The 27,874-nt window shown below is 47.7% G+C and overlaps 7 protein-coding genes across 7 annotated transcripts; 4 read left to right on the top strand and 3 right to left on the bottom strand.

Moving 5' to 3' along the window:
- Positions 1 to 134: 134 nt before the first annotated feature.
- BDW43DRAFT_321472 (peroxidase/cytochrome P450 family protein) lies at positions 135 to 5,127 on the bottom strand (the record flags this gene model as incomplete). The annotated part of the gene is made up of 13 exons (XM_032049334.1): positions 135 to 732; positions 781 to 1,057; positions 1,113 to 1,343; positions 1,412 to 1,904; positions 1,991 to 2,467; positions 2,523 to 2,673; positions 2,728 to 3,419; positions 3,479 to 3,821; positions 3,872 to 3,961; positions 4,019 to 4,127; positions 4,189 to 4,353; positions 4,403 to 4,998; positions 5,055 to 5,127. The coding sequence occupies 13 exons, from the start codon at positions 5,125 to 5,127 to the stop codon at positions 167 to 169; spliced, it is 4,263 nt and encodes a 1,420-aa protein (XP_031897365.1). The 3' UTR covers positions 135 to 166.
- A 1,102-nt stretch (positions 5,128 to 6,229) lies between these two features.
- On the top strand, positions 6,230 to 7,897 carry BDW43DRAFT_302426 (T6SS phospholipase effector Tle1-like catalytic domain-containing protein; the record flags this gene model as incomplete). The annotated part of the gene is made up of 3 exons (XM_032045233.1): positions 6,230 to 6,401; positions 6,463 to 7,383; positions 7,464 to 7,897. 3 exons carry the CDS (start codon positions 6,230 to 6,232, stop codon positions 7,895 to 7,897), a joined length of 1,527 nt encoding a protein of 508 aa, XP_031897364.1.
- Positions 7,898 to 10,137: 2,240 nt separating this feature from the next.
- On the top strand, positions 10,138 to 11,275 carry BDW43DRAFT_285626 (40S ribosomal protein eS30). The gene is made up of 4 exons (XM_032042956.1): positions 10,138 to 10,287; positions 10,364 to 10,374; positions 10,451 to 10,595; positions 10,671 to 11,275. Exons 1-4 carry the CDS (start codon positions 10,279 to 10,281, stop codon positions 10,692 to 10,694), a joined length of 189 nt encoding a protein of 62 aa, XP_031897363.1. The 5' UTR covers positions 10,138 to 10,278; the 3' UTR covers positions 10,695 to 11,275.
- A 1,212-nt stretch (positions 11,276 to 12,487) lies between these two features.
- BDW43DRAFT_165307 (Zn(II)2Cys6 transcription factor) lies at positions 12,488 to 14,870 on the top strand. Its single transcript, XM_032038656.1, has 3 exons — positions 12,488 to 13,188; positions 13,254 to 13,791; positions 13,851 to 14,870. The coding sequence occupies exons 1-3, from the start codon at positions 12,720 to 12,722 to the stop codon at positions 14,665 to 14,667; spliced, it is 1,824 nt and encodes a 607-aa protein (XP_031897362.1). The 5' UTR covers positions 12,488 to 12,719; the 3' UTR covers positions 14,668 to 14,870.
- A 1,076-nt stretch (positions 14,871 to 15,946) lies between these two features.
- BDW43DRAFT_165291 (PDPK1 family serine/threonine-protein kinase) lies at positions 15,947 to 19,354 on the bottom strand. Its single transcript, XM_032038655.1, has 3 exons — positions 19,054 to 19,354; positions 16,399 to 18,978; positions 15,947 to 16,339 (listed from the first exon to the last, which is right to left on the bottom strand). The coding sequence occupies exons 2-3, from the start codon at positions 18,607 to 18,609 to the stop codon at positions 15,995 to 15,997; spliced, it is 2,556 nt and encodes an 851-aa protein (XP_031897361.1). The 5' UTR covers positions 18,610 to 18,978; positions 19,054 to 19,354; the 3' UTR covers positions 15,947 to 15,994.
- A 628-nt stretch (positions 19,355 to 19,982) lies between these two features.
- Positions 19,983 to 21,946, top strand: BDW43DRAFT_313994 (CDC26 family anaphase-promoting complex subunit; the record flags this gene model as incomplete). The annotated part of the gene is made up of 4 exons (XM_032047709.1): positions 19,983 to 20,778; positions 20,843 to 21,408; positions 21,474 to 21,710; positions 21,776 to 21,946. The coding sequence occupies 4 exons, from the start codon at positions 19,983 to 19,985 to the stop codon at positions 21,944 to 21,946; spliced, it is 1,770 nt and encodes a 589-aa protein (XP_031897360.1).
- Positions 21,947 to 25,463: 3,517 nt separating this feature from the next.
- Positions 25,464 to 27,874, bottom strand: BDW43DRAFT_285617 (protoporphyrinogen/coproporphyrinogen oxidase). Its single transcript, XM_032042955.1, has 6 exons — positions 27,596 to 27,874; positions 27,459 to 27,528; positions 27,318 to 27,398; positions 26,910 to 27,260; positions 26,413 to 26,838; positions 25,464 to 26,354 (listed from the first exon to the last, which is right to left on the bottom strand). The coding sequence occupies exons 1-6, from the start codon at positions 27,676 to 27,678 to the stop codon at positions 25,767 to 25,769; spliced, it is 1,599 nt and encodes a 532-aa protein (XP_031897359.1). The 5' UTR covers positions 27,679 to 27,874; the 3' UTR covers positions 25,464 to 25,766.

The following is a 27,874-nucleotide window of genomic DNA, read 5'->3' as shown; positions in this document are numbered from 1 at the left end:
TGAGGTAGAATGTCCAAAAGTGAAGAAACAATAACACCAAAAACTTGAATTCTGCTACTACCCAACTTAATAATAACCACACCCCTAAAGCTAAGCTATATACCGATCCCACCGTGTCCTCCACTTCTCATACAGCTCAAGTCCAGCAAAGTAAATCTTCACCCACTTATGCTGTCTGCCCAAAAAGATGTCCCGGAACCTGCTTGGCAGCATTTTCCATCCCGTGTGGGAGAAAGAACCAGTTCCCCTGTTGGGGCTGAGTGGCAGTTTGACCAGGAGACACGGCTCCAGAGAAAGGGTGTGCTAACCCGTGAGTGAAGTCAGTGACCTGCTGGCCACCCGGCAAATGACTGACGGCATGGTGGGTAACATCATGGACCGAGCTTAGGGTGTGCTGGGGGATTGCTGCGGCCGAGGAGACTGCTTGATGAAGGATGTTCGGGTGGCTGTTTCCGTTGCCGTTTGCGACGCCATTGCCGTTTTGGAAGGGGCTGGTAGGTAGCGGCAGTTGGCCTGGGGTGGAGGCACCGTTGCTGGCGCCGCTAGATGGGATGAGTCCCTTTAAAGGAGCTGTGAGACCGTTGGCGGCCTTGGAGATGGTTTCTTGTAACTTTTCCTGATGCTGCTTCTTCAGGGCATTGGATAGGGCGTTGAGATCTCGGCCTGCGGTGACTGGGGTCTTCGGGGGATGGTGGATACCCTGGCCGTGGCCTTCGAAGTGGACTTTCCAGGCTGGGGATACTTAGTACAGACCAGAAGCGGTAGATCCAGGGAACTTACTGGTTGGATCGGCGGTAAGAGAAGACCAGCTATCGTTCAGGAAGTGCTTATCTGTATTAGTGGTGATGCTCTTCAGAATTCCCATTTCACCGGGTGCTGCTCGGAGGTTCTTCAGGCCAGCACTGACACGGAGAAGAGAAGTGATGCAAGACAATGCAATCTCTCGTCCGAGACACTCGTGTGGTCCGACGTTGAAGTGAATGTACGCGCTCGATGGCCGGTCAAGCTTGAATGCTTCTGGATCTGGGACAACATCGGGGTCTTTGCCTGCCGCACCCTAATGTATCAAGTTAGCATTCGTTTTATCAAGCTCTTTCCCGGCTGTATCATACCAGCAAGCAGACGACCAGGTTACCAGGTTCGAATTTTTGTCCATCAATCACGGCCTTGCCCGCACAGAGACGGATGCTTCGTTGGCTGCTGGTCAGGCGTTGGGCCTCGAGGACGTACTGCCGCAGCGTCTTGTTTGCAGAGTCCACATCCGAGCCGGCAGCAAGCTTTTGAATTTCTTCCCAGTGCTGGGAGTTCTCGGCCTGGAGGAAATAGCTGAGGACATCGGTAAACTAGACCGTATACACGTCAGCTGAGAGTCAAACAGTGACTAAATAGCCTGAAGATCAGGTATACGAACTACTCCAACAGTCGCACCGACACCGCCAACAGCGTTCATCCAACTGATGTCCGCGACCTCTGCAGCAGTCTTTCCCGAGGCGATCAATTCTTTGGCGACATTGTATCCGTACCAGCGCAGCGAGCCGCTCGTCGACTGTTCTTCAACGCCTTTACCATCTCCAAAGAGCTTGCCAACGAGAGGGATCTTCGAGGCAATACCCTTGGCTGTAGAAACGGCTCCCTTCACAATTCCCTTTGCAGATTTCTCTGAAGCTGGCAAGTTTGACACTACCTTCAATGTGGTTCGGGTGAGAGATTCTGCACCTTCACGGGCCCATTTTCTGCGTTGCAAAGCCAATCCGGGGTCATCATTATTGAAGCCAAATATACGCACGTCGATGATATATTTGTATAGCTCTGCATTGTTGTAGGTACCGTTCGGGTTCTCAGAGGTCTTAAGGTCCAGACAGAAAAGATCGGCCAGAATCCTAGTCAACATAGGGATGGCGACGCTAGAGACATGTTAGTCCAGAAATCCCAGATTCGACCTCGCTCAGAACAGGGACGATTATTATTTTGGATAAAACCAATCACTTACTCTCGGACAATGTCAACTTGATGCAACTCCGGTGTCAAGTTCAAGGTCTCAGCGGCAAGTTGCTCTTTGGCCACGGATACCGCTGTCTCAGATAGCAACTGCACGAACTCAGCAGGACTGTAGAGAATTTCCTTCACGAGAACCTTCTGCGCAGTATTTGCCGGCTTGTCGCCCAGCAACATGTAGCCACTGAGGTCTCTACCAGGGATCATCTCATTCAGATACTTGGCCCAGATCACGCGGAAATTGGCCTGGTCCTTTGAGAGCTTGGTGATTGTGGAATGTTTAGTCACAATAACAGTCTTGGGGGGCGGAGAAGGGTCATCGAGAGTGTACTCATCGATCGTGCCGATCTCCCGGGCAATCTGTTCGTTCATCTTTCTTGTGTACATAGGCTGGGTGATGTGCAACGAGTTGTACGGGAACCAATTGGGAAGGGCGCGCTGGAACAGTTTATGGAACATCGAGCCACCAAGACTAAATTGAACATTTGTTAGTCCCCGTGGAAATGGATGAAGCAGAGTGATCTTACATGTCATAATCCTGTTGAACTTCGTTGTAGCCCCAGCAGGTAAGATTCGAGGCCGTGTAATCAATAGTGAGGAACCGATCCGATCGAACAAGCGTGACAGCATCGCTAAACACAGCTCTTCCAACAGTGTACGGTGTGCATCCGCCGTGGCCTACCGTGGTTGTAAACATAATGATTTCAAATTTGGATGGCAAAGGAAGCTTACCAGGATCCATGCGCGGCTTGATATCTTCGAGGAACAGTCCTGGATACATTTCAACCATATCAGGATCATCATAAAGCTTGCGCAGAAGATCAGCGATTTCATGATTCGAATTAACATCTTCGAAAGTCTCGTGACGCTTAAGTTTGAAGAAATCTCGTGTCTCATTCAAAGAAGCCAGTTGCCACTTTCTTGCCTGAATGATACCCAAAATTTCGATAACGCGGAGGGCCTTGGGAACCATCCTGGCACCAAAGCAACCTGCAGGGTCTTCCATGCTTTCCTTCATCAGTTGTACCAAATCTGCGTCACTGAACTTGCCGTTTTCACCACGCTTGAGTCCGCCAAATTCGCGTTGGCTGGGGTCCTCGGGAATACTCTGTTCAAAGCGATACAGTCCCTGGATGAATTCCTGTGGAGTAAGCTGGTCGACCTTCTTATCACCAAAGATAGTTGCAAAGAACTCGTTCATCCACTTCTCATCGCGACGAGAGATGATAGAATGGAAACGGTACAAGAGATTAAATTCGACAGACACCTGGTTGCCAATCCCTCGGGGAACGCCTTCAGAATCAAAAATCTTATTAATTTGAACTCGAGGATCAAGTGTCCAGTCACTCGATGAATGATGAACATTCGCCAAGCCTCGAATATAATCGTGCAAAGAAATGTTAACGTAGAGACCATTAGTAACCCTAAGGAAACCATTCAATTAGCGTATGCCTCGAGCGATTGAGTGGTTCTGAGTCCTTACAAGCGAGCAGTCTGGAATAAGTCCTCATCCTGCTTGGCGAGCGCCTTCTTTTTGTCCTCCTCCGTTTTGGTTGGAGGCAAGGTAAACCGTCCTCCTTCGTTGATCTTGAGCAGGTTCTCGGCCACGTAGTTGTGGAAACGGTTATACATCACGAGAATTGCATTTACACCAGGGGGCATTCCAATGAGTCGTTTCTCGCTGAAGGTGTCTGGCTTGAGTAAACCGTGGACCATGGACCGAACCTTCAATTGATCCTCTAGGCTGGAACCGTACAACGGGGCTAAGTCAAGGTAAGAAGAAGTGTCAGAGATATTGGGATCAAACCGATTGCTCCGGAAAATATCTGGTCCATGTAAGCTGAGTGCTCCAGATACTGAAGGCCGTTTGTCCTACCATGAATAATAATAGTTGCGTGGTAGAAAAGCACGGATGAAAGACCAGCTGGATTCTCCTTGAAAGTTTCATCGCTTCGAGCCATGAGCACTAGATGAATCAGTGTCTGTATATGATAAACGGTAATGCAGCCAGCCCAAGACCTACAGTCAAAAAGAAGGCCAGGGTCGGGCGGAACACCATGCATATGCTTCAGTTTTGGAACATTTCTGGCATAGGGGCTACCCGCCTTGCCCAAATCCGGTTGAAGAGGGTTCTAGTAGAGCGGTTAGTGGACTTCAGGAGGACAACCAAGCATTCTTTTTTTTTTAGCTCACGTTAAAGCTTCCATCAGGTGAACGGTATTGATACTTGTTACCAAGGTAAGTCATGGGCGGATGGGGCAGACTTTGCCAGAGTGTATCAATCAGCACGCCGGTCAACTTCTCCCTCGCTTTGGAGTTTCGAGGCAGGGATGAGACGATAGCAATCAATTTTTCCATCTAGGTCCATGTTAATGACAGATATTTGCTAGGACTTCAAGAAACTTACAGTTAGGTCCCTATCATCAATAGGCTTGCCCTTATTCTTGACGACATCCAAGAGCACTTTCAGGTCTTGAACGCCTGCCTTGAGTCCGACAGCTTTCAGATCATCGCGCAGGGTAGGAGCTAAGACTTCAGGATCTCCATATGGTTCACCTGCTTGATACTTCATATCATCCTCCTCCTCAGCAATCTTCCGCTTGTTGGAAATTTTCCAGTTAAGAGGATTGAGCTTTGACAGTATGCTGCCGCTACCACCAGCGATGCTTCCGAGCGCAGACTCGGTCGCCTTTGGAACTAGAGACTTTGGAAGCTTACCCAAAGGCAGGTGACCTTTCAGGAAGGAGAGCTTCTTGAGACCTGGTATCTTGCCGAGATACTGGGAAGCCTTGCTTTTGATAAAGGCCCGCACACCTTTCTGATCCTTTTTCACGAACTTCAAATACAAGGCATAGAGAAAGAAGCTGAGTATAGTAGCGAGAACACCGTTAAAACCAAACTTGCCCAAGAGGCTTTGGAACCAATTTTGGTCTTTGTTACCGAAGGCCAGCGATGCCAAAGAGCCACTGCTTCCCGACGAAGACCCGGGCAAGATAGCTTTGGCTTTACAATCATCAATATTATCTTCCATTATATGCGAAGATTTTGAAGAGGCTTACCTAATGATGAGCCCGAGGAGCCCGTACTGAAGGGGTTCCAGGACGACTTAGTCGTGGTGCTTAACCAGCCCATGATGGAACTGCTACCCTTAGGGTGATGTCAATACCACGGAGCCAGGCAATATAACGACTTATAGATGAGTTGAAAGGTTTATAAGGAGGAATAATTTGATCTCTGATCACGGTAGAAGCAGAGTGATCCTCCTCTGGTTATATACTGCAATCCCACCCTGATAGGTCCACTTTTCTTGTTCGATATCCTCAACAGGGATGTTCTCAAGCACTGAACTCGGATTACCGATTTCGAAAATTGTGCATCGACTAACTAGTGAAAGCTGAATCAAGTTGCCACAATGCTGTCCGTAGTCTTTCTGCTAGGTAGATTGCTAGATCAACCCTGCCCTTGCCCCTCGGCTAACGGACATACTTTGATATCAGTGGATAGCTGATGAGGGGGAGCTGAAGAGCCCCGGCATAACACGCCACTTAAGCTCTTTCTCTTTTGGGATTGTTAATATTTTCTCCCCTCCAGGACCATGCATCCAGAACCATGACAGATTTGCTTTATGCGAGTGGTGGTTACGATCACGGAGTTATTTCAGCTCGCCCCAGAGGTCAAGTCAGCCAGCCACAAGTTTCTCAGTGTTAGGTTGTATTGGTGTGCCTCCCCTGAAGTCCCTTCTGAAGGGGAAACCCGAACGGGCCTCCAAACCATGGCTGCATCATTCTAGCCAATGTAATCCTTCACATAGATGTGCATGATGTTACACTGCATGAAGCCCTTCGCAAGAACGATGCGGTCATATAATACGAATCTAGTATTCCAATGTTTGGTACTTAGTCCAGCCATTGAGACGCAGAAGAGATGTCCATCAGCGCGGCGTACCCCGTTGGTCGAAGCGAGAACTTCCCCGTTATGCAAAAATCAAAAAAATCAGAGAAGAAGAAGGAAAGAAAGGAAAAGAAAAAAGCAAAGAGAAGCTGAAAGGTCTATGTGGCTTTCACTGACTCGACTCCCATAGGAAAAGGGCCTCATGGTCATCATCTTAAGTCCTGGAGATATTCTTAAACTACGGCTGTTGGATCTTCCGCCCCTCGACGCAAAATTCTGGGCTTGACTTGACTCTACCTTTATTGCCTTCTACTTGCTGCACCTTCGATATCGTATCTACACAATGCCACACAGCGCAGATGAAACCAATGTTCCTGACGACAACCCACGTCGTCTTGTCCTATGCTTTGATGGGACGGGCAATCAGTTTCAAGGAAATGAGTCAGACACGAATATCATGAAGATCTATCAGATGCTAGATCGACACTCTCCAAGCCAGTTTCATTATTATCAACGTAAGTTGGTTTGTTGAGGATAGCCCGTTGCCAGATGAACTTATACTGATCTTGTTGCCAGCGGGTATTGGGACCTACGTCAAAGGCCAGTCCTCCAGCTCTGGACTGGTTCGATTCTGGCCCAAAATCAAATCCAAAGTTATCAGTGTTGTTGACCAAGCAGTCGGCTCCTCGTTTAGCGATCATGTCCTGGCTGGCTATCGCTTCCTGATGCGTTACTACTCTGAAGGTGATCATATTTATATCTTTGGGTTCTCTCGTGGTGCTTATACCGCGAGGTTCCTCGCGGAGATGGTCCATGAACTGGGCCTTCTTTCCCGTGGCAACGAGGAAATGGTTCATTTCGCCTGGGAAACGTTCAGCAACTACGAACAGTCCCGCGGAAACAATCCTCAGACCGAAAAGGACCAAGAGCTGAACGAGTTTATGAAAAAGTTCAAAGCGACCTTTTGCCGACTAGGCGTGGGCATACATTTCCTTGGTTTGTTCGACTGCGTCAATAGTGTCGGCCAATTCGAAATCCCCTTTTTCCGCACGTCATACCGATTTATCGCGACACCCGCCGCAAAGTACATTCGACATGCGGTGTCCATCCACGAGAGACGGCTCAAGTTCAAGCCCGCTCTCTACATGATGGATAAGAGTGGGCCATCCTCTGACTTCAAGGAAGTCTGGTTTGCTGGAAATCACTGCGATGTAGGTGGTGGCTACAATCTCCAAAAAGGTCAGAAACATCTGCTTTCCGACACACCATTAAATTGGATGATCCAGGAAGTTCTCCACTTGGAGGGCTCGGAGAGTAAGCTTGAATTCCAGACGACTAATGTTGAGGATGTTTTGAGGGCTGAAAGCGTCTTCCCTGGAAAGGAGGAACCAGGGACCAACGCATGGGAGGTGAGGCGTCGCACCAATCAGCCTCATGACTCGCTCAGGTTCGGACATGCCTCGGGATTCCTGATGGTTATTTTGTGGTGGATCCTTGGTATGCGCCTTTTCTTTTCTTTTCTTTTTTTTAATCCCTTTTCTTGGCATCGTAAGTATACTGATCGGAAAATCTGGTAGAGTTGCTGCCCATCTTCACACGGTTAGAGCTGGAGAAAGGCGAATGGGTTCCACGGAGATTCCCACCCAACCTGGGGGCACCACGGGATATTCCCGTGGAAGCTGAGATTCATTCCAGTGTGAACGAGATGGTCAAAGCGGGGATTATAGACAAGGAGTCGATCCCCAAGAAGGGGGGTGACAATCCCAATCTACCCAACCCCGCCAGTGTCGTGTCTACTTTGAAGAGGGCAAGAAAGAATCTGACGCGCCAGACTGCACCTTCCAATGGACCGGCCGTAGACGAACCAGACAATGGGGACAGCCGTAAGATGCATGAAAATGGGTCGGTGAAGGGGATGAACGGGGTGTATAAAGCGAATGGTGTGAACGGAGTACGTGTCCTGAATGGCATAAATGGCGTCAATGGATCGAACGGGGCTGTGGAGAGTTGAGATCGATTGAATTACGTCCTTTCGCTGTACGTTTCATTTGGAGTTAGCAGTCAGCTAGTAATTTAGTGGATGTCAGTTCGTACAAGGAAGAGGATCCGACCGGATCCTCGGAAGTAATTATTCGTAACACTATCGGACCGTGTGGACAACTCCAGCGGATTTGTCACCATTTTTGTTGTCCCTTGATAGAGGTTTCTGCCTTCTTTCAGGCCACTTTCACTTTAAGGCCCATAGAAAGCATGTAGTGAGTAACATACAGTCAATTTAGAACTACATGGGTCCTTTGCAGGACCAATACCCACAGCAGATCCCAGATTCCGAACCCTCTACAGGTCAGACTCGGTATGGCGGCTAACGATGCACAGTACTTTATGCAACTTCCCAAACAAGAAATAAATCATGCCGGAGGCTAGCTGACCATGGCGTGTAGTATGCGACAGCACAGATTAGGACAATTCGTCGAATTTTTTTTGCTTTTTACCAAACAGATCTAGAACGTGCAGATTAAGCCCACAAGCTTTAGACAACAGTTCGGAATCCATATCTTTGCTTCGCATTCACCCTGGTCTCTTACGTGGATCCATGGTTACCACCAGGCAAACATTGGTTCCATATATTGGCCACTCTCTGGACGACGGTGATGCCGAACTATTGGTTTGGGATCCCTAAGTCAAGATGAACCTAAGCATTACGAGCATATATATCTCCACTACGCATTATGCGTAATCAGTTCATAAAAAAAAAAAAAAAAAAAAAAAAAGTATCTACGCCTGGTGCGAAGTATGGCGGTGTAGGCTGCGTAAATATTGGAATGTTAAACTCTCGTAGTATTATATATGGGCCTGGTGGCTGATCGACTGAACGAGCACGGTCTCTTGGCTCTCTTCAGCTGGATTAGCAGCTGCCTCCCGTGTGCTCCATTTCCCAATATGACGGGCAATTGCTGAACATTTATCTTTCATTTGCTTAGCCAGGTAGTGGCTCATCAGCTCTATCATATTCTCGGAAACACCGATCCTTGAACGATAGTAACCCTAGTATAGCCCCTCTGGTAGATCGTGTGCGGGTCGGGCCTTACCCCTCGAGCTACGATCGACAGACTATTGTCTACCAAATGCATTATGCGTAGGTAACGTTCAAAGGGCGCTAGCAACTACATAAGATAATAATTGTATTGGGGTTGTAACAATTGGCTGTTTGTTGGTTGCATGTCATCCTGCAAGCATCATGTCTTATATACGACTATATGCCCCGAAGTATGAGAGCAGATACATACCATATGCATCTATCCCCCCTCAATTATCCTACTTATTGAAAACTTGCCTTACATCACATTGTATTCCTATTACTATGTACCATTTATCATTCGCTGTAAGTATATCTAAATCCGCTTGACCCCGCAAGCTATCGCCTCTCATTCTTCTCGTTTTGATGCATGCTCCTAATATGCAGCCAGCCTTGCCTACACAGCCCACAGTCCATACAATCGTCATCTACTTTGTTTGCTCACCAGAGGGGGGGTGATTAGCTAGACTTAAGTTGGAGTTTTGACCCTCTGTCGGTCTCTGGTATGAACCACACCCCCCCCCCCCCCCCCCCCCCCCCCCCCCCCCCCCCCCCCTTCCCTCCCTCCTCTCCAACCATGACTGAGTGACTTTCGTGTCATCCAAGTTTGAGGGTACTATGGAACTCGACACAGAAATGTCTACTCTGAATTCCTGATTCAATCACTGCTTATTTTTTGGGCGTTCAATCAATAGTAGTATAGTATTATGAGTAGTGTAGGTTGAGCTTCTTAGGAAGGAGCATACACTATAGCTTGTAGAACCGAAGGTATTCAGGCGTGTCCCAGTACCCCACCATATCCCACACTGACGGACACTGATTTAACCACGTTTATATGTATATAGGTAGGTAGGTATTCCAAGGTTGCGTTCTAAATAGTCTATTATATCTGTTTGAGCATGCCATGAGCCTCGTAGGCGACGCGCTGATCTATTCCCGCGGGTAGTAAACATTTTAACCGTACATATTTTCTGCGAAATGGAATACTCAATAGTCACTACTCCTGTCGATAGCCCTAATTGAACGTAGAACCTGATCATGTGACGTCTCCGTCCAAAAGTAGGAAAGTGCGAATGATGACCCGGACCAACATTAATCCAACCGACTGGTATCTCAGCCCCAGGCATCCAGGCGGTCTCAATGGAGGCAATACTTTGTTCCGGGCTAAAATAAGTGGGGCCGCAGCGAACAAGCGCACAAACCCGTGACCACACTGAAAAATTCGAGCCCACAATCCCGCCGGCATCATCAGCGACAACACCATCGACAGAACCTAACGAAACCCTTTCCCCGTTCATCCGCCAAATACAGTCAACATGGGTAAGGTATGTGAATAAATCGTCTATCCCCTCTCTCTTGTTCCGGAGAAATGCTGAGTGCTGACTTTTCCATCGTCAATAGGTCCACGGATCGTAAGTAACCCTTCGCCTCGCAACCCCTCCATCGACAATATCCCCTCCATGTGCAAATTCTGACCCTTTCTCGCAGCCTCGCTCGTGCCGGTAAGGTCAAGGCCGCCACTCCCAAGGTCGAGAAGCAGGAGAAGCCCAAGAGCCCTAAGGGCCGCGCCCGCAAGAGGATCATCTACACTCGTCGTTTCGTCAACGTCACCATGACCGGTGGCAAGCGCAAGGTATGAGAAGGCGATGGAGATAATATGCCATTTTTTTTTTGGTATGGTTGAAACGGAGGCTGATGTTCAAAATAGATGAACGCCAACCCCAGCTCGTAAAGAACGCACTCACCGAGGGTTTGATAGTCCGGTGATCGGGAGTTCCCTAGATTGCCGTGAATGAAGGGAGGCTGAGAATGTGATACATATTTGCGTTGGAGCCATACGTGGCATTTGAAACGGTCTCTTTTTCTTCTGATCTTGCGAAACGGGTTCGGTTCAAAGAGATGGTTAGGGATGAATAATGTTCAGTTATCGAACTTGACATAGGGGCGAATACAATCACATATTCGGCTTCTCAAAGATCTACTGAGACGACGCGACCTTGCTTCATCGTACATTGATTTTTCGGAAAGCCTTGTCAGTGCCCAGATCGGTTGAAGGACAGCTTCGGCGGCTCAGCTCCTGGAGTATGACACGAGGTGGCAAAGTCGGTTTCGCTATCAGATGGACTCGCTGGTCTCACATATCCTTCGTCCATCTCTCCCGTTGAGGGGCCGGACTTGCTGGATGGCAAGGAGACGTCAAGTAGATCTCTAGCGCTACGATTTGTGGTTGGAACGGCCTGCCTCTTGTCAAACATTTTGTGTAAGAAATGACAGAGCCCTGGCTAAAGATACGAGCGGACAGAGAAACCGTAAATCTTCCACCGTAGCCCTTGTAGTGCATTCTAGTAATCCTTCGACATCTTCAAACACAATCACCATCCCAACCACTTTCAGTAAAGCGATGTGTTTCAAGTTGGACCTTGACGAACTGTAAAACACGCTGCCCTTCAAAGCGTTAACAAAAACGCCATTACTGCCTTTGGGATGGTGCAGGAGGTAGCAAGAGGTATAGTATCGTCGGGCTATACACCAGTAACTAGACTCTAAATCATATCTCAGATACATCTTCTTCCACCATTGGCCGAGGTTTATCTTCAGGAGATTGTGCAACTGATCTAATAAGAGAGAGGCCTTCGTCGTATTTGCAGCCCTATGTGTACACGATTACTGCCATGGGCAGATCTGACCAGCCAACGAATGTATGGTTCCTCTAAACTTAGTATGCAGTTAGGCACTGGTACTTATAATACTTCTTGCCGACAGTTATTCACATTAGCAACTTGAGAAGGCATTTAGACCGCTGCTAATGGCTTGTACTCATCCACATTACCTTGGCCTTCTCCTGTACCATCATGCGCTCAGAGAACGTACTATATGGTGGGGTGACAGTAGTAATTGCGACTTGGACTGGATGAACAAGCATACGAATCATGATCAGCCAGGCGCCTTTGGGCATATTCTTCCAACAGAATGAGCTTCAATCCCCCAGAAACTCCAGACCGGCTTTGACAGAGCAGATTTATGTCACAACTATAGCCTAACTATGCACCGTATTAATAAGACCCGACTGTGTTATTCTTGCAGGCAAGGCAGGGACATATCAGACTGCTCCCGGTGCTACCATACCTCTCTTTATCCCTCTTTGTTTCATAGAGTGACGAAGATCGAACCTACAGAGACTGACCATTCGCATAGCAAAAGACAGTATTCCAGCTACAGGGATTCTAAAGTCACCCACAGATAATCATGTCAGGTGGAAGCTTACCCTAGATTACTTGTACGTGAATCCATACCTTTCCCCTAGAGCTGTGCCTGCGTAAGATAGGTATCAAACTTCGGAGTGATATCTTAACACTGTTGTTCATATAGAAAGAAGCATGTGATTTGGAAGCCCTCGGGGCTAGGCTAGATTTTAAGGAATGCTTGGCAACCATACCACAACCGGCTTAGTAGGCTGATGACTATCAATCCATCCGTGTATCTTCTCCGCCAAGTTTCCGGCATGAATTGCGCACTTTTACGGAGTTATCCTCCTGTCTCCATCCCTTAAGCTTTCCTTTTACCTTTCTTTCCTAGAGCGATGTCCTATTGGCGCTGCCATCTTCCCGTGATGTCTGATTCTTCATAGCCGTCTCCTGAGGATGGCTAATGTCATACTCCAATACCCTCCTGGAATAGCTTTAAGTTGGTCCTTTAGGATCCAGTTGTCTTAACCCCTAAATTAGTGACTCGCTCAACCAATAGATCCTAAAGAGCCATGAGTAAAGGCTGTTACACCTGCCGTCGCCGACGCATCATCTGCGACAATGGCCTCCCCACGTGTCGAAAATGTCGGGATGCGGGGAAAGAATGCTTGGGCTACCAGAAACCCCTCGTCTGGGTGAAGGGTGGTGTGGCTAGTCGGGGAAAGATGATGGGGCGCAGCTTTGATGATGTGGTTCAAGGCTCATCGAACTGCAAAAATGACGATTCTTCCGTCACCCCCGATCCCACGCTTTCCGCGATGGACGCACAAGGTCAGGACAGTTCGGATACTAGTCCGTGCGATGTATCCCACACGCCACCTATTGATAGCACTCCTGATGTGGCGCAATTGGAAAACAATTCCTGCTTGGTGGGATCAGAGACAACTATTCCCGTCCTGGACTGTGTCCCTTCTCCGCGGGGCATGGTTGACCCGTTATTCAAAGACTTGAATCCGCTATCAAGGTTCTATATTTCACACTGTGAGTCTTGGCTCCCTTTTTCTAGAAGCAAGAAAGGGAAAATATAGCTAACCTTATTCTTAAAGTCAATCATAATGTAGTGGGCTGCCTCGCACTATATTCCAATGTTCGGAATCCGTATCGGGATCTGACAGTCTTGGTGGGCGATTCTCCGGTTCTCGCCCTTGCGCTTGCCGCCACTGGGGCTTTACACTACGCGCTGTTAGCCAGCAGCGACTTCTCACCAACACCATGGTTGTCGAACGGCGCTTCAGTCACTGGGGCCCTGCCATCTCCCCAAGACGTTGAAAAGGCTGTGATCAGCTCCATGTCGCGACGCCCGGCTTCCAAGTTTTACGAACATTTCCTGGGATTGAAACAACGCACGCTTCGTCAACTGTCGCTGGACTTGCAAGACCCTATCAAACAAAACGATACCAGGACTTTGGCTGTGATCATGGTTCTTGCTCTTATAGATGCCATTGAGTCGGGCGACGGCGCATGGAAATACCATTTAGAAGGCGTAAAGAAACTGTTAGTGAAACGGCAAAACAAGAGCCCTTCCAGTCCGACTCAACGCATAATTGACTGGCTGGATGCATTTGTCGTTGATGGTTGCCTCGTGTAAGTTAACATTCATAAAAAAAATGTTGCCATCGTCCCCACTAACCGTTTCCTCCCAGCATGCAAGTCATGGGCGCGACTCTCGCACGGCCAGGCTCCCTTTCCAAGCCCTTTTACTCCTCAGACATGGGCCCAGAAGCCCTGAAACGCCTCGAACAAACCTCCTGGACAGGATGTCCAGCCTACCTCCTCGAAGTCATCTTCTTCGTCCACGAAGGCTGGTGCCCAGATTCCGACCCAGACACCAAACCACCAGCCATGAATTACTCCTCCACCTTCTTACCAAAAGGTTCAAACCCCTTCGAATCGCCCGCAGCCCTCCTCCAGCACATCCAAGCCTTCGATCCAGTTGCCTGGGCCGAAGATATGCAAGGCTTCCTTTACCTCCCCGATCTATCTGTGCGGACCGCTCTAGCCACTATCTGGCGAGCCGCCGTCTACCTCTACACAGGTCGAGTCCTCTCCCGCCCTCGGTACCACGGCCGTGCAACATCCGACTCCTACGGCCTCCCACCAGATCACAAAGCCGTCACCAACTTGCTCATCCAAAAGATCCCCCTAATCCCGGTTGCAGACGCACACTTCAAATGCCTCATCTGGCCCACTTTTATAGCCGGTGCAGAATGCACTGATCCCTCCCACCGACCATTCCTCCTCCAAACGCTAAGTGCTATCTACTACGACGTCACATCCGTGAATGTCCGCAACGCAGCCTGGGTCCTCAGTCTAATGTGGCAGAAACGAGACTCGCGACGAGCTCAGCAGCAGGAGCAGGCCAATACCGATGATCCGTCGGATTCTTCACCTTACGATGATGACGATTTCGATTGGATTCAAGAATTGGATGATTCTCGGATCGATTGGTTGTTTATATGAGATGCAAAATTTGCACGTATATATTAATGCCTATATTATCATGAGTATGATGTTATGTATGTACATAGTCACTAGGATATAAATTTCTTTGCACTGGATATAGTAATTTTTTTCCTTGCCCTATAGGTACTTCTGTTGTTCAAGAGAAAATTCTGAATGGTAGGTAGTCAAACTAATCTTGCATTGGAAGACATGGTAGAAAGCGACGTTTTTCGCATTGTCTTCTTTAAAATCTCTAAGACTAAAGAAATACAAGTTTCGGAGATAGATAGTTACATCACCACCCGTCAAACAATTGACCTTTTTCCAAAGAGCTCCGCATGAATAAATAAAATAGGATGCCGAAGTACCTAGAAGCCACCGCAAGCAACAAGATATCCAACCTGAATGGAAGATTTGAATTCGACTATATGAGATACCATGGAAGGGGAAAGTTATTTGACAAGAACAGAAGTGCTTATAAATAAAACAGGGCAGAATGATACGAAAATGGAGATTGGGAATCCGGCAAGGTGGAAAGACGCAGACTGGGGGAATCAATTCATCTCCTATGGAAAGAAAACATGGAAGAAAGAAAAAAAAATCCGCTCAGTGGAACAAACCGAATGGTATAACGGCAAACGGAACCTGAAGCAGGAAGGATGGATCAAGATCCATCGGGGGGCTATCCTGATTGCTTTCTGTATGGAACTCTGTACACTGACAAAGCGATATCCGACAAGATTCTGTGGATCGTCTGTTTCGACCAAGCGAAGAGTATATATCTCAATATGTAGAGGAGAGAATGGTGTTAAAATAGGGAAGGAAGGGAGAAAGTAAGAAGTTGAAGCTGAAGTAAAGGCAATACAAAACAACAAAAAGATGCCAGATGAGGGATATATGCGTACTCCTGCCCATCTAAATGCAGCGATCTTAAGAAGATAGAACACGCTCATCATTGCAAAGATGCAAGGCAAAATTGAAATTCAAGTCACATCACAAAGATCACAAAAGGAATTGCTACAAATGCAAGACAAAGGAAACAACAGTTGCCGGCTAAAGGTCCATGTCAACAATACTCCAAGACCTGCCAGCAAATACAAAGTATGAAAGGGACGGAAGCTGTCCCGTAGTGAAAGTCACATCATCTGGATATCAGGTAGAGGCAAAGAAACAGTGTTATAGTCTGGGTCCAGAGAAAGAAAATTTGGAGTTGCGATCCTGCGCAGTGACCAAACCCGATGTCAGATGAGCGGCACTCAAATGCTGGTTAGAAACATTCAACCTGCGGCATATGCGAGCCAGAACCTTGTGTTGTAAAACAAAAAAAAAAAGCCAGCTGTATAGTCTAGAAGACGGCTGCCAGTCCATTCTTCGAATGACGCCTACTAAACCGCTTCTTTCCTTTGACCGAGTCCGAATCAGTGGGCTGATGTTTAACTAGAGTGGCTCGTCCAGGTGGATTTTCGTGAACAACCTCGGAGGTACGGTCCAGTGTGTTAGCATGGCTCGACAACTCGGACGATATGTCACGGAAAGCCTCGTCGGCCGAATAAGACCCGTTCGCTTGCTGGGTTAAAGCCATCTCTCGAGCACGATCCAGGGAATCCACCCATTCCTGCGCGTTCAGAGTGGCCGTGCTAGCATTGCTAGAGGATGGTTTGGGGTCTTCGAAAACATAATGTTTGTCACGCTACACACGTACAGTTAGCAGTAGTCCACTTGGATGTTTCATGCACAAGATGTTCATACCGTGTCAACGACCCAGCAAGAGAGTCCTTTCGAATCCGTGGAGGAGCGCCAGTGCGTTCCTGGGGATAGCAGAGAGATGTCTAACTTTGCCTTTTTCTCGTCCCCACCTGCCGCGGCCATGATAATACGCGCAGAGGAAGTGACCATGACCAGCCGCTGCCGCTTCTTCGTTGTGCTTCCTCCAAAGAAGCGGGAGAACTTTTTCGGTGCTTCGCTCTCACCGTTCCCACTCTTAGTAGAAGGGCTATGTGCAGCCGGCGAAGACAGTACCATTAGATTTCCCAGCTTTAATATCCTTTCGTTGGTTTTGGTAAGCACCGGCGACCACTCAATATCAAGCTGGCTCGGAGGTGGCAATTCCGTGACCAGTCTGGGGACAACCCTGGAACTGGTATTGTTGGTGGTTGATGGGCCTGCCGCAACGCCTGCAGAGAAGCTGTCACCCTCACCGGCTCCGTTCAGTTTGATCGGTTCGCGGGCGGGAGGAACATAGGCTTTGAGACGGGGCGCTTTTTGTTTCCACAAATCCGGGCCCCATGTCGTCCCCCGGAAGAACTCGTGGTTCTTAATGTGTTCGATTGGAAGCCGACGGGTCGGGTCCAACACAAGAAGACGCTCAACAAGGTCGCGGGCAACAGCGGGAAAACCGATGGGAAACTCATACTCAAGTGCAACGATTTTTTGGAACGTCAGGTACTCGTTCGCCGCTTTGAATGGAGGGCGACCAGCCAAGAGCTGATAGACGATGCAACCAAATGCCCACAGGTCACTTGCCTTGCACGCATTCTTGTCGGTCAATAGCTCGGGGCTGACGTACTCGGCCGTACCGACGAAGGAGCTTGCCCGCTCTTCTTCGGGAATTTCTGGCGAGTCCAATGCCAGCATCCCACTTGTGCTCGGATCTGGTTTGCGCGGAGCCTTGAGAATCTTTGCCGTACCGAAATCAGTGATTTTGATATGCATCTGGTTGTCAAGAAGAACATTTTCCGGTTTCAGGTCGCGATGTATAACGCCACGCTTATGCATGTAGTCTATAGTGTCTAGTATCTGAGCTCCATAGAACCTCGTGCACTCTTCGTCGAAGCTGGTCATACGTTTCAATACTCCCAGCAGTTCACCACCTTTGCAAAGGTCCAGCACAAAATACAATGAGCGCTCATCCTGGAAGGTATAATACAGTCGAACGATTCCGGGATGCTCGGTAAGCCGATTGAGGGTATCCTTCTCGATGTTCACGTACTTCACCTTTTTCTCCTTGATTATGTGCCGTTTGTCCAAGATCTTTATGGCATACTCCTTGAGCGTTTGACGGTCAGTTCCAAGTACAACAGTACTGTATGAGCCTTCTCCGAGTGTGCTTCCAAAGGAAAAATCACGGACACCCTTCTTGATATATCGGGCGACGGGCTTCCCGTTGGCATCTATCTCCTGCCTCACTGCAACGGCTGCACCTCGCTCATGCCAGTCTTCACTGTTTGAGGTTTGGCCATTCTCCATCCCATAAGGGGGACCCGCGAGTTGTGGAGCACCTGCCGGGCGCGCGCGAGCACGGGACGGCTGGCGCATCACCATGGGTCCATTGCCCACCGGCAGCTGCGCCGTTCTATATGACCGATCACTATGGCTATTATCGCGTACCGGGACCCCTGCCTGGTACGCCGCGGAGCCGCCACGGGATTCTGCCCGTGCCTGACTTTCGGAAGCGGACGATGCAGCGGAATCGGTACGAATCCGATAGGAGCCCTCCCGGGCTGCCAGTGTGGATGAGGACCCATTCGCATAAGCGTAGAGGCCTGATAAAGGGCGAGAAGACCCTAAAGAGCGATTTTGTTGTGATTGTGGTTGGGGGTACGGTTGTTGAGATATATAGGCAGGAGATTGTTGAGTAGGTTGCTGCGCTTGATCGGTCTGAGGTAGGTAGGTTGAACTTCGATTCCCGCCTGGTTTGACGAGCGGCTCGATCATGGCTGGGGGGTCGTGAAGTGGTTCCTCTGAGGACGATATTGATGGTTGGGGTGGCGTTGTCGACAGCGTATCGTCTAGCTGTTCGGACCGAGTCCATTGGCGCGTAGGATCGGAGTCTGCTAGTGCTTCAGAGGCCACAGTCGCAGCGGGCGTTGCCGTATCCTCGGACGAATGCAACGACGAATCATCTGGGTTCGCAATCCGTAGGCCTCCCAATGACTGGGAAAGGCTGAGATCCCCATCCATGATGGGCACGGGTGGTTATGGAGAAATCACGGTGGGAGGTCGAAAGGGGGGGGGCGGAAAAAGAGATACCGGGGGGGGCGGATGGGATTTTGTTGGCGCGGGTTATCACCAGAAAATCCAGCGCACCGTGATACCCGGGAGGATGAGGGAAATAAAAGAGAGAGGATGAAAAGGAGGAGGAGGAGGAAGAGGAGGGGAGGAAACGGTGGTCAAGAAAGGGAGTGTAGGAGAGATAATAATAGGGTAGGCCTCCTGCGAATATAGAGGGGTGGCCGACGGGCTATGGCGGCGGTCGGAGGAGCTGCGGATGATGCATGATACAACCCAGGTAAAACGAGAGCAAGTACTAAGTACTTCGTACTAAACACTCTGGAATAGAAGAAATAGAATAAAATCAATGAAATGAAATGAAACGATCGGATCACGAATGGGGAAGGGGAGTACCAGAAGAGAGGGGGAGAAAAAAAATAATGAAATAAATTATAAAAAAAAACGATGGAGGTGAACGAGGGGTGAGAGAGACCAGAAGGGGGAAAAGAAAAAAAAGAAAGAAAAGAAAAAGAAAAAGAAAGAAAGAAAGAAAGAGGAGAAATCAAGAAAGAGGCTGAAAGGTTGGCAGCCTGAGGTTCTGGGGATGTATCCCTCTTTAGGAAATCAGTTTATTATTAGCATCCATCGTGTTACCGCTATCCCAAGTACTACTAAAGTAATTACTTTAGTATACTAGCAGTGGGAGGAATTAAAAGTGACTGCCTGGAGACAAGCTGGCAGTGTCTGGAGATCCATCATTCTATATTTAATGATTAAATCTTAGGAATATACTTCGGATTGGTGCTCTCCACCTCGGCTCTGTCATTTATTTTAGTCGAAGAAACACATGTTCTTTTGTAAATTGAATAATAAAAATATGCATAAATCATCAAATCATCATAATATCGTACCCCCAAAGTGGCCTACAGAACGGTACAGCCACGGCTCCACTCTTTCGACTTTATATATATTCCATGGTTTTTGTCTGCATCAGTCATCGTGACTCGCAAGACAATAATAAAATACAAAAACTAAAAACAAAACTAAAAACAAATAAATCAGGAAAAATAGGGCTAGCTCATTTAGAAGGCATTCTATTATATCTATAATTTAGGAAAAGATGTTGTGCATATTCACCATCGCACTTTCCTTAAGAAATTCAACACCTGAAGTGTCCACTGTAGTGACTTGTAACAACCCAAAGGATGAATCAGTTCTTTAATTTCCTACAACATTATCTACACCGTCCTTCCCTCATAGTCTGAAACATCAGAGTACTGTGTGAGTGAGAGAGAGAGAGAGAGAGAGAGAGTAAAAAAAGTATTAGAGCGAAAACATCAGACATGATTCGGCATAGGCCCACCAGGATTACACTTGCGGAAAATGACATCGCCGATTTTTTGGATAGGATGCTCCTGCAGCGTACCCAGTTCACTGAATGGCATGAGCAAGAGCCAGATCAGAGCGATGGCGAAAATAATGAAACAGCATCTGTGGACTCGAACAGCCTCTCTCCATATGCATTTTCACACTCCAGCGGGTCCAGCTGTGATAGAGAAATAGATCCACAGCTCAATGAAGGCCCATCACACGGGAGATGGCGAAGAAGCCACAGGCATGTCCCTGTGTTTCCTTCCAATGAGGAACATAGCCCGTCTCCATCGGCAGGATCACAATGGGGGCAGATAGCCTATAGAAACAGCATCTCACAGACGACTGGCGGAATTGTGTCAAAACAGAATCCACTTAACTCATTCCGGGAGTGCCAATCATTTGCTAACACTGGTCGTCCTGTGTCAAGTGGTGCAAAGTCATTGTTAACAGGCATTCACTGGCAGGCTTCTGTCAAAGCCTTATGGGCGTGTTGTGCCGAACAGCTGTATCATTCACTGAAGGTTCACCCATTGTTTTCAGCCTTACCAAGAAAGTCCCTAACGCAATGGGGCAACTTCATCAACACAGCGTACGAAAGGCTGAAGAAGTTCTTTGCGACCCATGAGAATCACGCTGCTTCAAATCACACTCTGTATTGTCACCCACAGGAAATAACCAACTCAGATGTGACCCTCCCTGCAGTATTCTCAGCCCACAGCATCTTGGCTGCTAACGAATATCATCTGGAAGAGGGGATCCCGACTGGTACTATCCTCATGGCACCTCCCCTAATGAACTTTGTTAGACAGGCTAATAAGGTGATCGAAAGACAACACAGGACAAGCCCTGACGCTGCCCGAATCAAAAAGCGCAGACACCGACATCGAGCTTCAAAAGAAGACGAAATCGTCCAAACGACTTGAATCTTTGGTTCAGTCTCCTGATATCCTTCTCAGTATATGTTTAGACAAGAGTGGACGTTCCGAGGCAAATCCAATGACACAGCCTGCAAGGAAAACCCTTAAAATTACAGAAGGAAGTAGGATCGACACGTCTTTCACATCACACGACAAGAAGGTTGAGGCCTTATCACGCCATAGAAATGATTCTGACATCGAATCTCAAGTATCTGATGCTGAGTTTCCGCATAAACCTCATGAGACGGTGACTCTGGACACTAGCCCAAAGAAGAGTCCTGGCTCAGAATCCGGCGGAGGAGACTCAACGGCCATTCCTCGAATTATTGGCATAGGAGATGAAAGCAATGAAAATGATACGGATAGAAAAAACGACATGTGTGCCAGCAGCATCGGAAGTGATCAGCGTGACGCGTCATGCATACACAGCACAACCGAACATACTACCACACCAGATCCTGCACTGCGCACTACACAGGTATGCTCAATCGATAGGAAACCCTCTAACAGGGACTGATAGCCTCTTCGTTATCTTGTATTCAGGTCAGAGACACTGCCGCGGAAGAGTCTGGCGAATTGGTGTATAGTAAGCAGGATAAGAACCAAATTGGTGCTATGTTGTGTCAGGAGGCAGAAGCAGCGCTGCAAGATCTTGCTCATAGACATCGTGAAGGAGCACTTAATGCTATACGACATTTGACGGTGTCTACCAGTCAGGAACAAGGAAGACAGGAGAGTACGGGAGGTCCACATGGTGGCCGCTCGGAACCCACTAACAACGTAAGTCCTCTTCTCATTTATAGCCCTTCAGTCGCTCCCCCCCTCCGGTTTGACTGAATACATAGGAACGAGAGATCTTCGAACGTTTCATGCGAGCTTCAGCGCAATTTCAGAATCAGGTCAATAATATGTTGGCCGAACTCTATCATCAACCCGAAGACAAGGCGGACGACTTTGGACTGGCCACACTTAGGCGAAAGCCGCTGGGCGAATGGTATAGGGGAAGTGGCACCTAGGCTTGAGTGGGACTGAAAAGCTTCTGGAATAGGTCTGATGAAATTCACAACACCAGGGTTGTCTTACATGTCCCAGATTACTTCGTCCAAGAATAGAACAGCCGCAACATGTTTCACATTAAGCGTGCGGTCTGGATCTGGCTGATAAAGGATCAGTATCTAGACCCTTTCGGAGACTGAAACCGCGATTCGGAGAATTACCTGCCTGTATCTCCCCAATTTTCATTGTATGGTTAATAGTTGTTAGTATCTGCGCTGTGTGGATCAATCAACGAAGGATTCTATGTTGACCGTTAGTAAAATTGCGTAAAATGTCTCGTAAAATATATACACACCGCCACCTTAAATCGAGCAATAGCCACGCTGAGTACCGTACAAACTGAAACATTACCCAACCTTTGATATTTAAGTTATTGAAGCCTACCTTAACTTCAATTAAGTAGTATGGGGTCAAGACTTAATGCTCAGTAGCCAAAAAGTATACATATAATATAATATAATTATATTGAGAATTGATGCAAAACTAAATGAGTTATGTGAAGTACACGCAATCATGAGAAGGAATGAGAAAACATACTTAATATTAAGTTTCCAAACACATACTGTACACACAGTACTTGAAGATTACTTGCTCATATTTAAACCTATATTTAGCATCTGGGAAATATGAAGGTTTCTCTCTCCATGTACATCACTGTAAATATTGTACATACGCCTACTTTGGCACAAAGAAGTTCTCGTACACTGTTCAATTTAGGATTCATTGGACTTTGTTGACTGCTGGGGCGATATATAAAAATCTTTTCCTCCTAACAATGAAGCCATAATTGCCCGGTGTGCCCAACAACGCCAGGACGTCCTCTCAACTATGAAAATGCTTTCTAACTGGAAGAGTAAATCGCCCATAAATCAACCATACGTATTCAGCCTCACGAATCGCTACCATTATTTCACTCGGAGACATGCGTTTCTTTCTGCCCTCCATCCTTCTACCCCTAGTAATTCTGGCCGCTCCTGGAACACCCCCCAACCACTGGGTCAATTTAGTAGGGCCTGTGAAAATTGGAAGCTTGACGGCGACGGCTATTCCTTGATCACAACCTGCGTAGATGGCGGCGGCACGGAGATCACTACTAAATTAGACATGAACCTATGCCTGCACGCTGACGTGGGTTCAGTTCTTGACTCCCGAGAATAAGTACGTAGGCCGTCTGATCACTTTCGAAGAGTACGTTGCTCTACGAAACAGTCTATCTAACTAAATATAGGGGAGTGGGCTCCGCCGTTATAATAATTGCCAAGTAAACGCGAAAGAACTCAACTTTCCTCCAAACATTATTTGCAGCAGATGTCACCGCCTGATGACTACAAAGAACGCTACGATAGCATCAAATACATGGATCTTGGTGAGTTCCATATCTGTACTTTTACAAGTGTCCTTGCTAACAAATACACTTAAGATACTGCTGCGCGGAATGATCACGGTTATCTTAGCTGTTGTAAGAACAGGAGTACCGTTGTTAGTAAAAAACCCCTAGGCTATCATTTCATAGCATAACGCCTTCACGACCTAGTCTTGGATGGATATCTCCACACTATCTATTAAGTATATGCATACCAGTGATATAGATATTATACTTGACAGGGTAGTGGCGGAGGAACATAAGAGCGGCCTACTGGTTTACGTCCTTCAGATTTTTATGTCTTTAGTTGAGTGCTCAGTATACGATTAAGTTACTATGAGATCGAGTCAGTATATCCTTACAGCTGCCCCCGTTTTGGCTCAAATCTCTCATGCACTCTAAGTAGTGAGAGACCTGAAACTACGTCGGCATGATGGTCTTGGTTGTTCCTAAAGTTATTGACCCCAGGCTTCAAATTTATGTATTCTTGGTATATAAGAAGTGCGGGGAAAGATGCCCTAAACTTAATATAAGCCTTGTAGATCTTCAAGAGCAGAACTGTAACGTTAAGCTGGGACATCTCCACATGCTGTGCTGATTTACCGTTGTCTATTAGAGTTCCTGGATCCGAGAAACCTCTGAGACCTTTTACATTAGAGCTCGCTATTCCGTCTTCCGACCATATGTACAGGCTGTGAGGACTCTTTGACATGAATCTAAATATTCCGAAGATTGGAGATATGTATATAGATTACTGTCAAAGGGCCACTGAATTCAAGGGGAAGAAACAGGTATCAGCTTGATATTCTAACACCATATAAGATAGTGACAGACGCCCTACCATACTTCCATGATAATGATGTTGCTACACTTTGATCTTTTACTATCAGGTTACAGTACCTAGCTATACAATTATTTCCTCTGGTATATTCAAATCACTCACTAGGCTATAGGTTATATTATGCATATCTACTAATAACACAATACCGTGCTCTGAATGAGAGTAAAAGTCATATTGGCCGGATACGGTACACTCACAACAATACACTAGAGCACTATAATGCTTCAGACCATAAAGTTCAGTGACATGTAGTCTGGTCATCGTACTCCACAGTCGCGGGATATTTGGGTATGTCCCCTAGCTAATCAATATTGGTTAACTCTTTTGTGCGGATTTGACCCTGAAACACACTTGTCCGAAAACTTACTCCTGACATTGGATGTAATAATATACATGTCAAAAAGTCAGGTATTGCTCAGTAGAAAATGGCCGGAAAATTACATACTTAGAACACATGATATCAAAGACCGTTATGTTACTATTCGTGCGACAGCTACCTAGTAATTATTCCCATATATTATTTTTTTTAAGTCGGTATCTTAAGCTAGTTATGGAACGAGCACAGGAATTATAAACCAGCCTACGGGTTATATGGAGGGATTTGCTCTGCAGGCTATGGCTTGATTATAGCTAAGATGAGGTCATGTTTGGATGGAGTACTTACGCGTCGCTATTAGCCACGCTTTCCATTGGATACTGGGGGTGGAGATCGGCAATTGGAACAGTGGCACCGGACTCCTGAATGGATGTTATCATGCGAAGCAGTCAGAACTTTACGATGTCATGTACCTACACGAAGGACTTAACTAATCTAGAGACAATCGACAATCGATAGCCCTGTAGATCCTGATATGTCTCAAGGTTTGAATCGGTAGTCTACTACGCACCTCCGGCATAGTGTCAATGCCATCGTATCTGACGCGTCTATCACAATTTACTATGGACAAGTCCCTTCTCTAGTGTCCTCCACCCAGGGCGAAGTTATGTACAAATCTGGTAAGTCATCGACCCTGGGGCTATCTAAGTCAAACCCACCGTACTAATAATGCCGAGTGGGCGGGTATCTCGGCAGCATTGCCTGTGCGTGGGAAAACCAACAGGTCTGTTTCTGTAGATTTCACAGGTTCATTATGCCATGTACCTAATCATTTGATCCCACCTACATCCTTAGGATGCTCACATACTGTAAGTGCGTAAGGATGCCATGCGAGACTTCACTGCATTGGAGAGGGAGTTCAAGAGGCAGCTAGGACAGAACCATGGAAACTGAAACAGAATGGGTATTTTGACAGTTGAGAAATCTGAAAGGTATAACTCAAGCATTTAAAATGTGCGGACTCGGCCAATGCGTGTAAAATGAGCTTTGTTCAAGTTCTAGAATCAAAAAGTTTTATAGGTAGAATAAAAGAATCTAGCAAAAATGTAGAAGACGCTGTTTCACATCAACAAATGCCCAGCAATAAACATCTCCCAAATATCGCTCCAAATGAAATTAGTGGCTCCCATTGCCCATAATGTATATCTAAAGATTTTACCCCTTGAATCATTCAATATTAAACCGGTCATGATCTATAGCTCACAGGGACTTGCCCTTAGCAAACACCTGAGCACCATCAACCAAGCGCCTCTCAGTGTTCTGTCTACCGTTGACGAAGTCAGGGTAGTTGAGGGTCAGCTCAACGGCACCGTTGACAATGTTATCCACTGCTTCGACACCGAGCATGAACGAGTGGTCCTGGTTGCCGACCTCGTACCGCCAGCTACCGAAGCGGCCACGAGACCAGATATCCAGGTTCTGCAGCTTGGGGAGAATCTCGGCGAGGGCACCCTCACGCTCCAGAGAAGGAGTGGGGTAGCCGTGGTCGAAGCGGCGGTGGTAGGTGGACACGATCTCGTCCGTAGGCTGCAGCATCTCGGTGTTGACAAGACCCTGGATGGATTCGGCGAGTAGCGTTTCGTAGTTGACAGGCTTCATGGAAGACTCAGAGACTTCCAACATGATAGACCAGTAGGGACCCTCCTTGGCTTCGTCGCTCTGGGCCTTGGAGCCGTCAGCCAGCTGGATGGTAGGAAGCTTCTTGGAAGCCTCAGGCTGGTTGTGAGGAGAATAGTTGGAGAAGATGGTGGCACGGTAGAAGGGGCAGTTGTCCTCAGGGAAGTAGAGCTATGAATAACACGTCAGTCAAATTATCGTCGCAATGGCTTCCCCACGTATGACTTACCCAGCACTTGTCGCCGATTCTGTCAGGGCGAGAACCACGGATACCGACACCAATGACGTGAGTAGAGGAGTAGAAGAGCTGCTTCGAGAGGCCAACCAGCTCCTGATTACCCATAGCTTCAGCAAGGAAATCCACGGACATGGTGGAAACCAGCTTCTTGTATCCGACGGTGGTGCCATCCGCGAGCTGCACGGTCTTGTTGTTGGCGTTGACCTTAGTGACCTTGCCCTTCTCACCGAAGCGAGTCTTCTCCTTGGGGAGAGTGTTGGCAACGGCAATCCAAATACCACCAGTACCGCCACGAGCGGGGAAACGGAAGGTAGCGTTGGGACCCCAGTTACCGGCGGTCTTGTTAAGGATGACATTTGTTGTCACAGCCTTGACATTAGGAGCGGCGACACGCTCACCGAGCCAGGCGCATTGCATCTAAACCCGAAACTATCAGCGAATTCGTCCTCTAGCGCATAGTTCCAGATTCTTCCCGAGGAATCGCGTACCTTAGTGGTGGGCACAGCCCAGACCTTGTAGTTATAGGGGCGCATGAAAAGGTCGGCGATACCAGTTCCCATCATGCGAACGATCCACTCGTCGAAGTTCTTGGGCTTGGTGTTGGCCACACGAGCCTCGAGAGCAGCGTCGATCATACCGTCAATGCACTTAACCTGCTCCTCCTTGGGAAGCATGGAGATGTTGTTCTGGAAGGGATAGGGAACCCATTGCTCCTGGCAACGGACGTAAGAGATACGCTGGTGGCTGTACCAGTCATCCTCCTTGGGGAGCGCCTCATCGATGCAGTCGTCGAAATACTTGTAGTGGGAGAAAATAACGTGGCCTCCAACATCGTAGAGCTATCATACAATTAGTCGTGTTGATTTAAACAAGGGCTTCTAATCCAAAGCACGTACGAAACCTTCGGGGGTCACATCGGTGGAAGCAAGACCACCGGGGGTCTCGTTGCTGTCCACGATCAACCAGGAGGGGCCATCCTACAACAACAATCAGTATGCGAGCTCCCCAGGGCGTAGTCCAAAAATGGAGTATCGTACAATCTGGTTAAGACGCTTCGCGGCACCCAAGCCAGTAGGGCCAGCACCAATGACAAGGACGTCAACGGAACTAGAGATGTGTAAAAATGTATGTTAGCGCATCGCAGAGTAGACCCCTGAGTATCGTGAAGACTTACATGTCTGGGTGGGTCATTCTGCCTTGTAGGATATCCTGGAAGCTGGGAACGCGGTTCAGGGTTCTGCGAGCGAGGCTAAGCATAGAAGGAGAGAGCGCTGCAGGAAAGCTGCAGTATTTAAGAAGCAGAAGACAGAAGATTGATTGAAGGAAGAGAAGATTGAAAAGAACGGTGAGAGAAAGGCGGGCAGATAAGAAAGAAAGGTCCAAGGTATCGCAGGCCGGGAAAACGAAACGTGACAAGTCGAAGCTGTGGGGGGTGCCTGTTTCAAGTTTAGGC

This window comes from Aspergillus alliaceus (assembly GCF_009176365.1).
Source record: "Aspergillus alliaceus strain CBS 536.65 unplaced genomic scaffold BDW43scaffold_42, whole genome shotgun sequence".
NCBI lineage: Eukaryota > Fungi > Ascomycota > Eurotiomycetes > Eurotiales > Aspergillaceae > Aspergillus > Aspergillus alliaceus.
The sequence above is the reverse complement of the archived record's forward strand: the minus strand, read 5'-3'. Positions and strand labels throughout refer to the sequence as shown.

What these genes read in the sequence shown, in the direction of transcription:
- BDW43DRAFT_165307 (XM_032038656.1), top strand. Translation starts at nt 12,720, where the DNA reads ATGAGTAAAGGCTGTTACACCTGCCGTCGCCGACGCATCATCTGCGAC. An exon ending in AAGGTTCTATATTTCACACT is followed by an intron (nt 13,189 to 13,253) that starts GTGAGTCTTGGC and finishes TTATTCTTAAAG; the next exon opens with TCAATCATAATGTAGTGGGC. An exon ending in GTCGTTGATGGTTGCCTCGT is followed by an intron (nt 13,792 to 13,850) that starts GTAAGTTAACAT and finishes GTTTCCTCCCAG; the next exon opens with CATGCAAGTCATGGGCGCGA.
- BDW43DRAFT_285626 (XM_032042956.1), top strand. An exon ending in TGACCGGTGGCAAGCGCAAG is followed by an intron (nt 10,596 to 10,670) that starts GTATGAGAAGGC and finishes TGTTCAAAATAG; the next exon opens with ATGAACGCCAACCCCAGCTC.
- BDW43DRAFT_165291 (XM_032038655.1), bottom strand. Translation starts at nt 18,609, where the DNA reads ATGGATGGGGATCTCAGCCTTTCCCAGTCATTGGGAGGCCTACGGATT. An exon ending in CTTGCTGGGTCGTTGACACG is followed by an intron (nt 16,340 to 16,398) that starts GTATGAACATCT and finishes GTACGTGTGTAG; the next exon opens with CGTGACAAACATTATGTTTT.
- BDW43DRAFT_285617 (XM_032042955.1), bottom strand. Translation starts at nt 27,678, where the DNA reads ATGCTTAGCCTCGCTCGCAGAACCCTGAACCGCGTTCCCAGCTTCCAG. An exon ending in AGAATGACCCACCCAGACAT is followed by an intron (nt 27,529 to 27,595) that starts GTAAGTCTTCAC and finishes ACACATCTCTAG; the next exon opens with TTCCGTTGACGTCCTTGTCA. An exon ending in CGAAGCGTCTTAACCAGATT is followed by an intron (nt 27,399 to 27,458) that starts GTACGATACTCC and finishes TTGTTGTTGTAG; the next exon opens with GATGGCCCCTCCTGGTTGAT.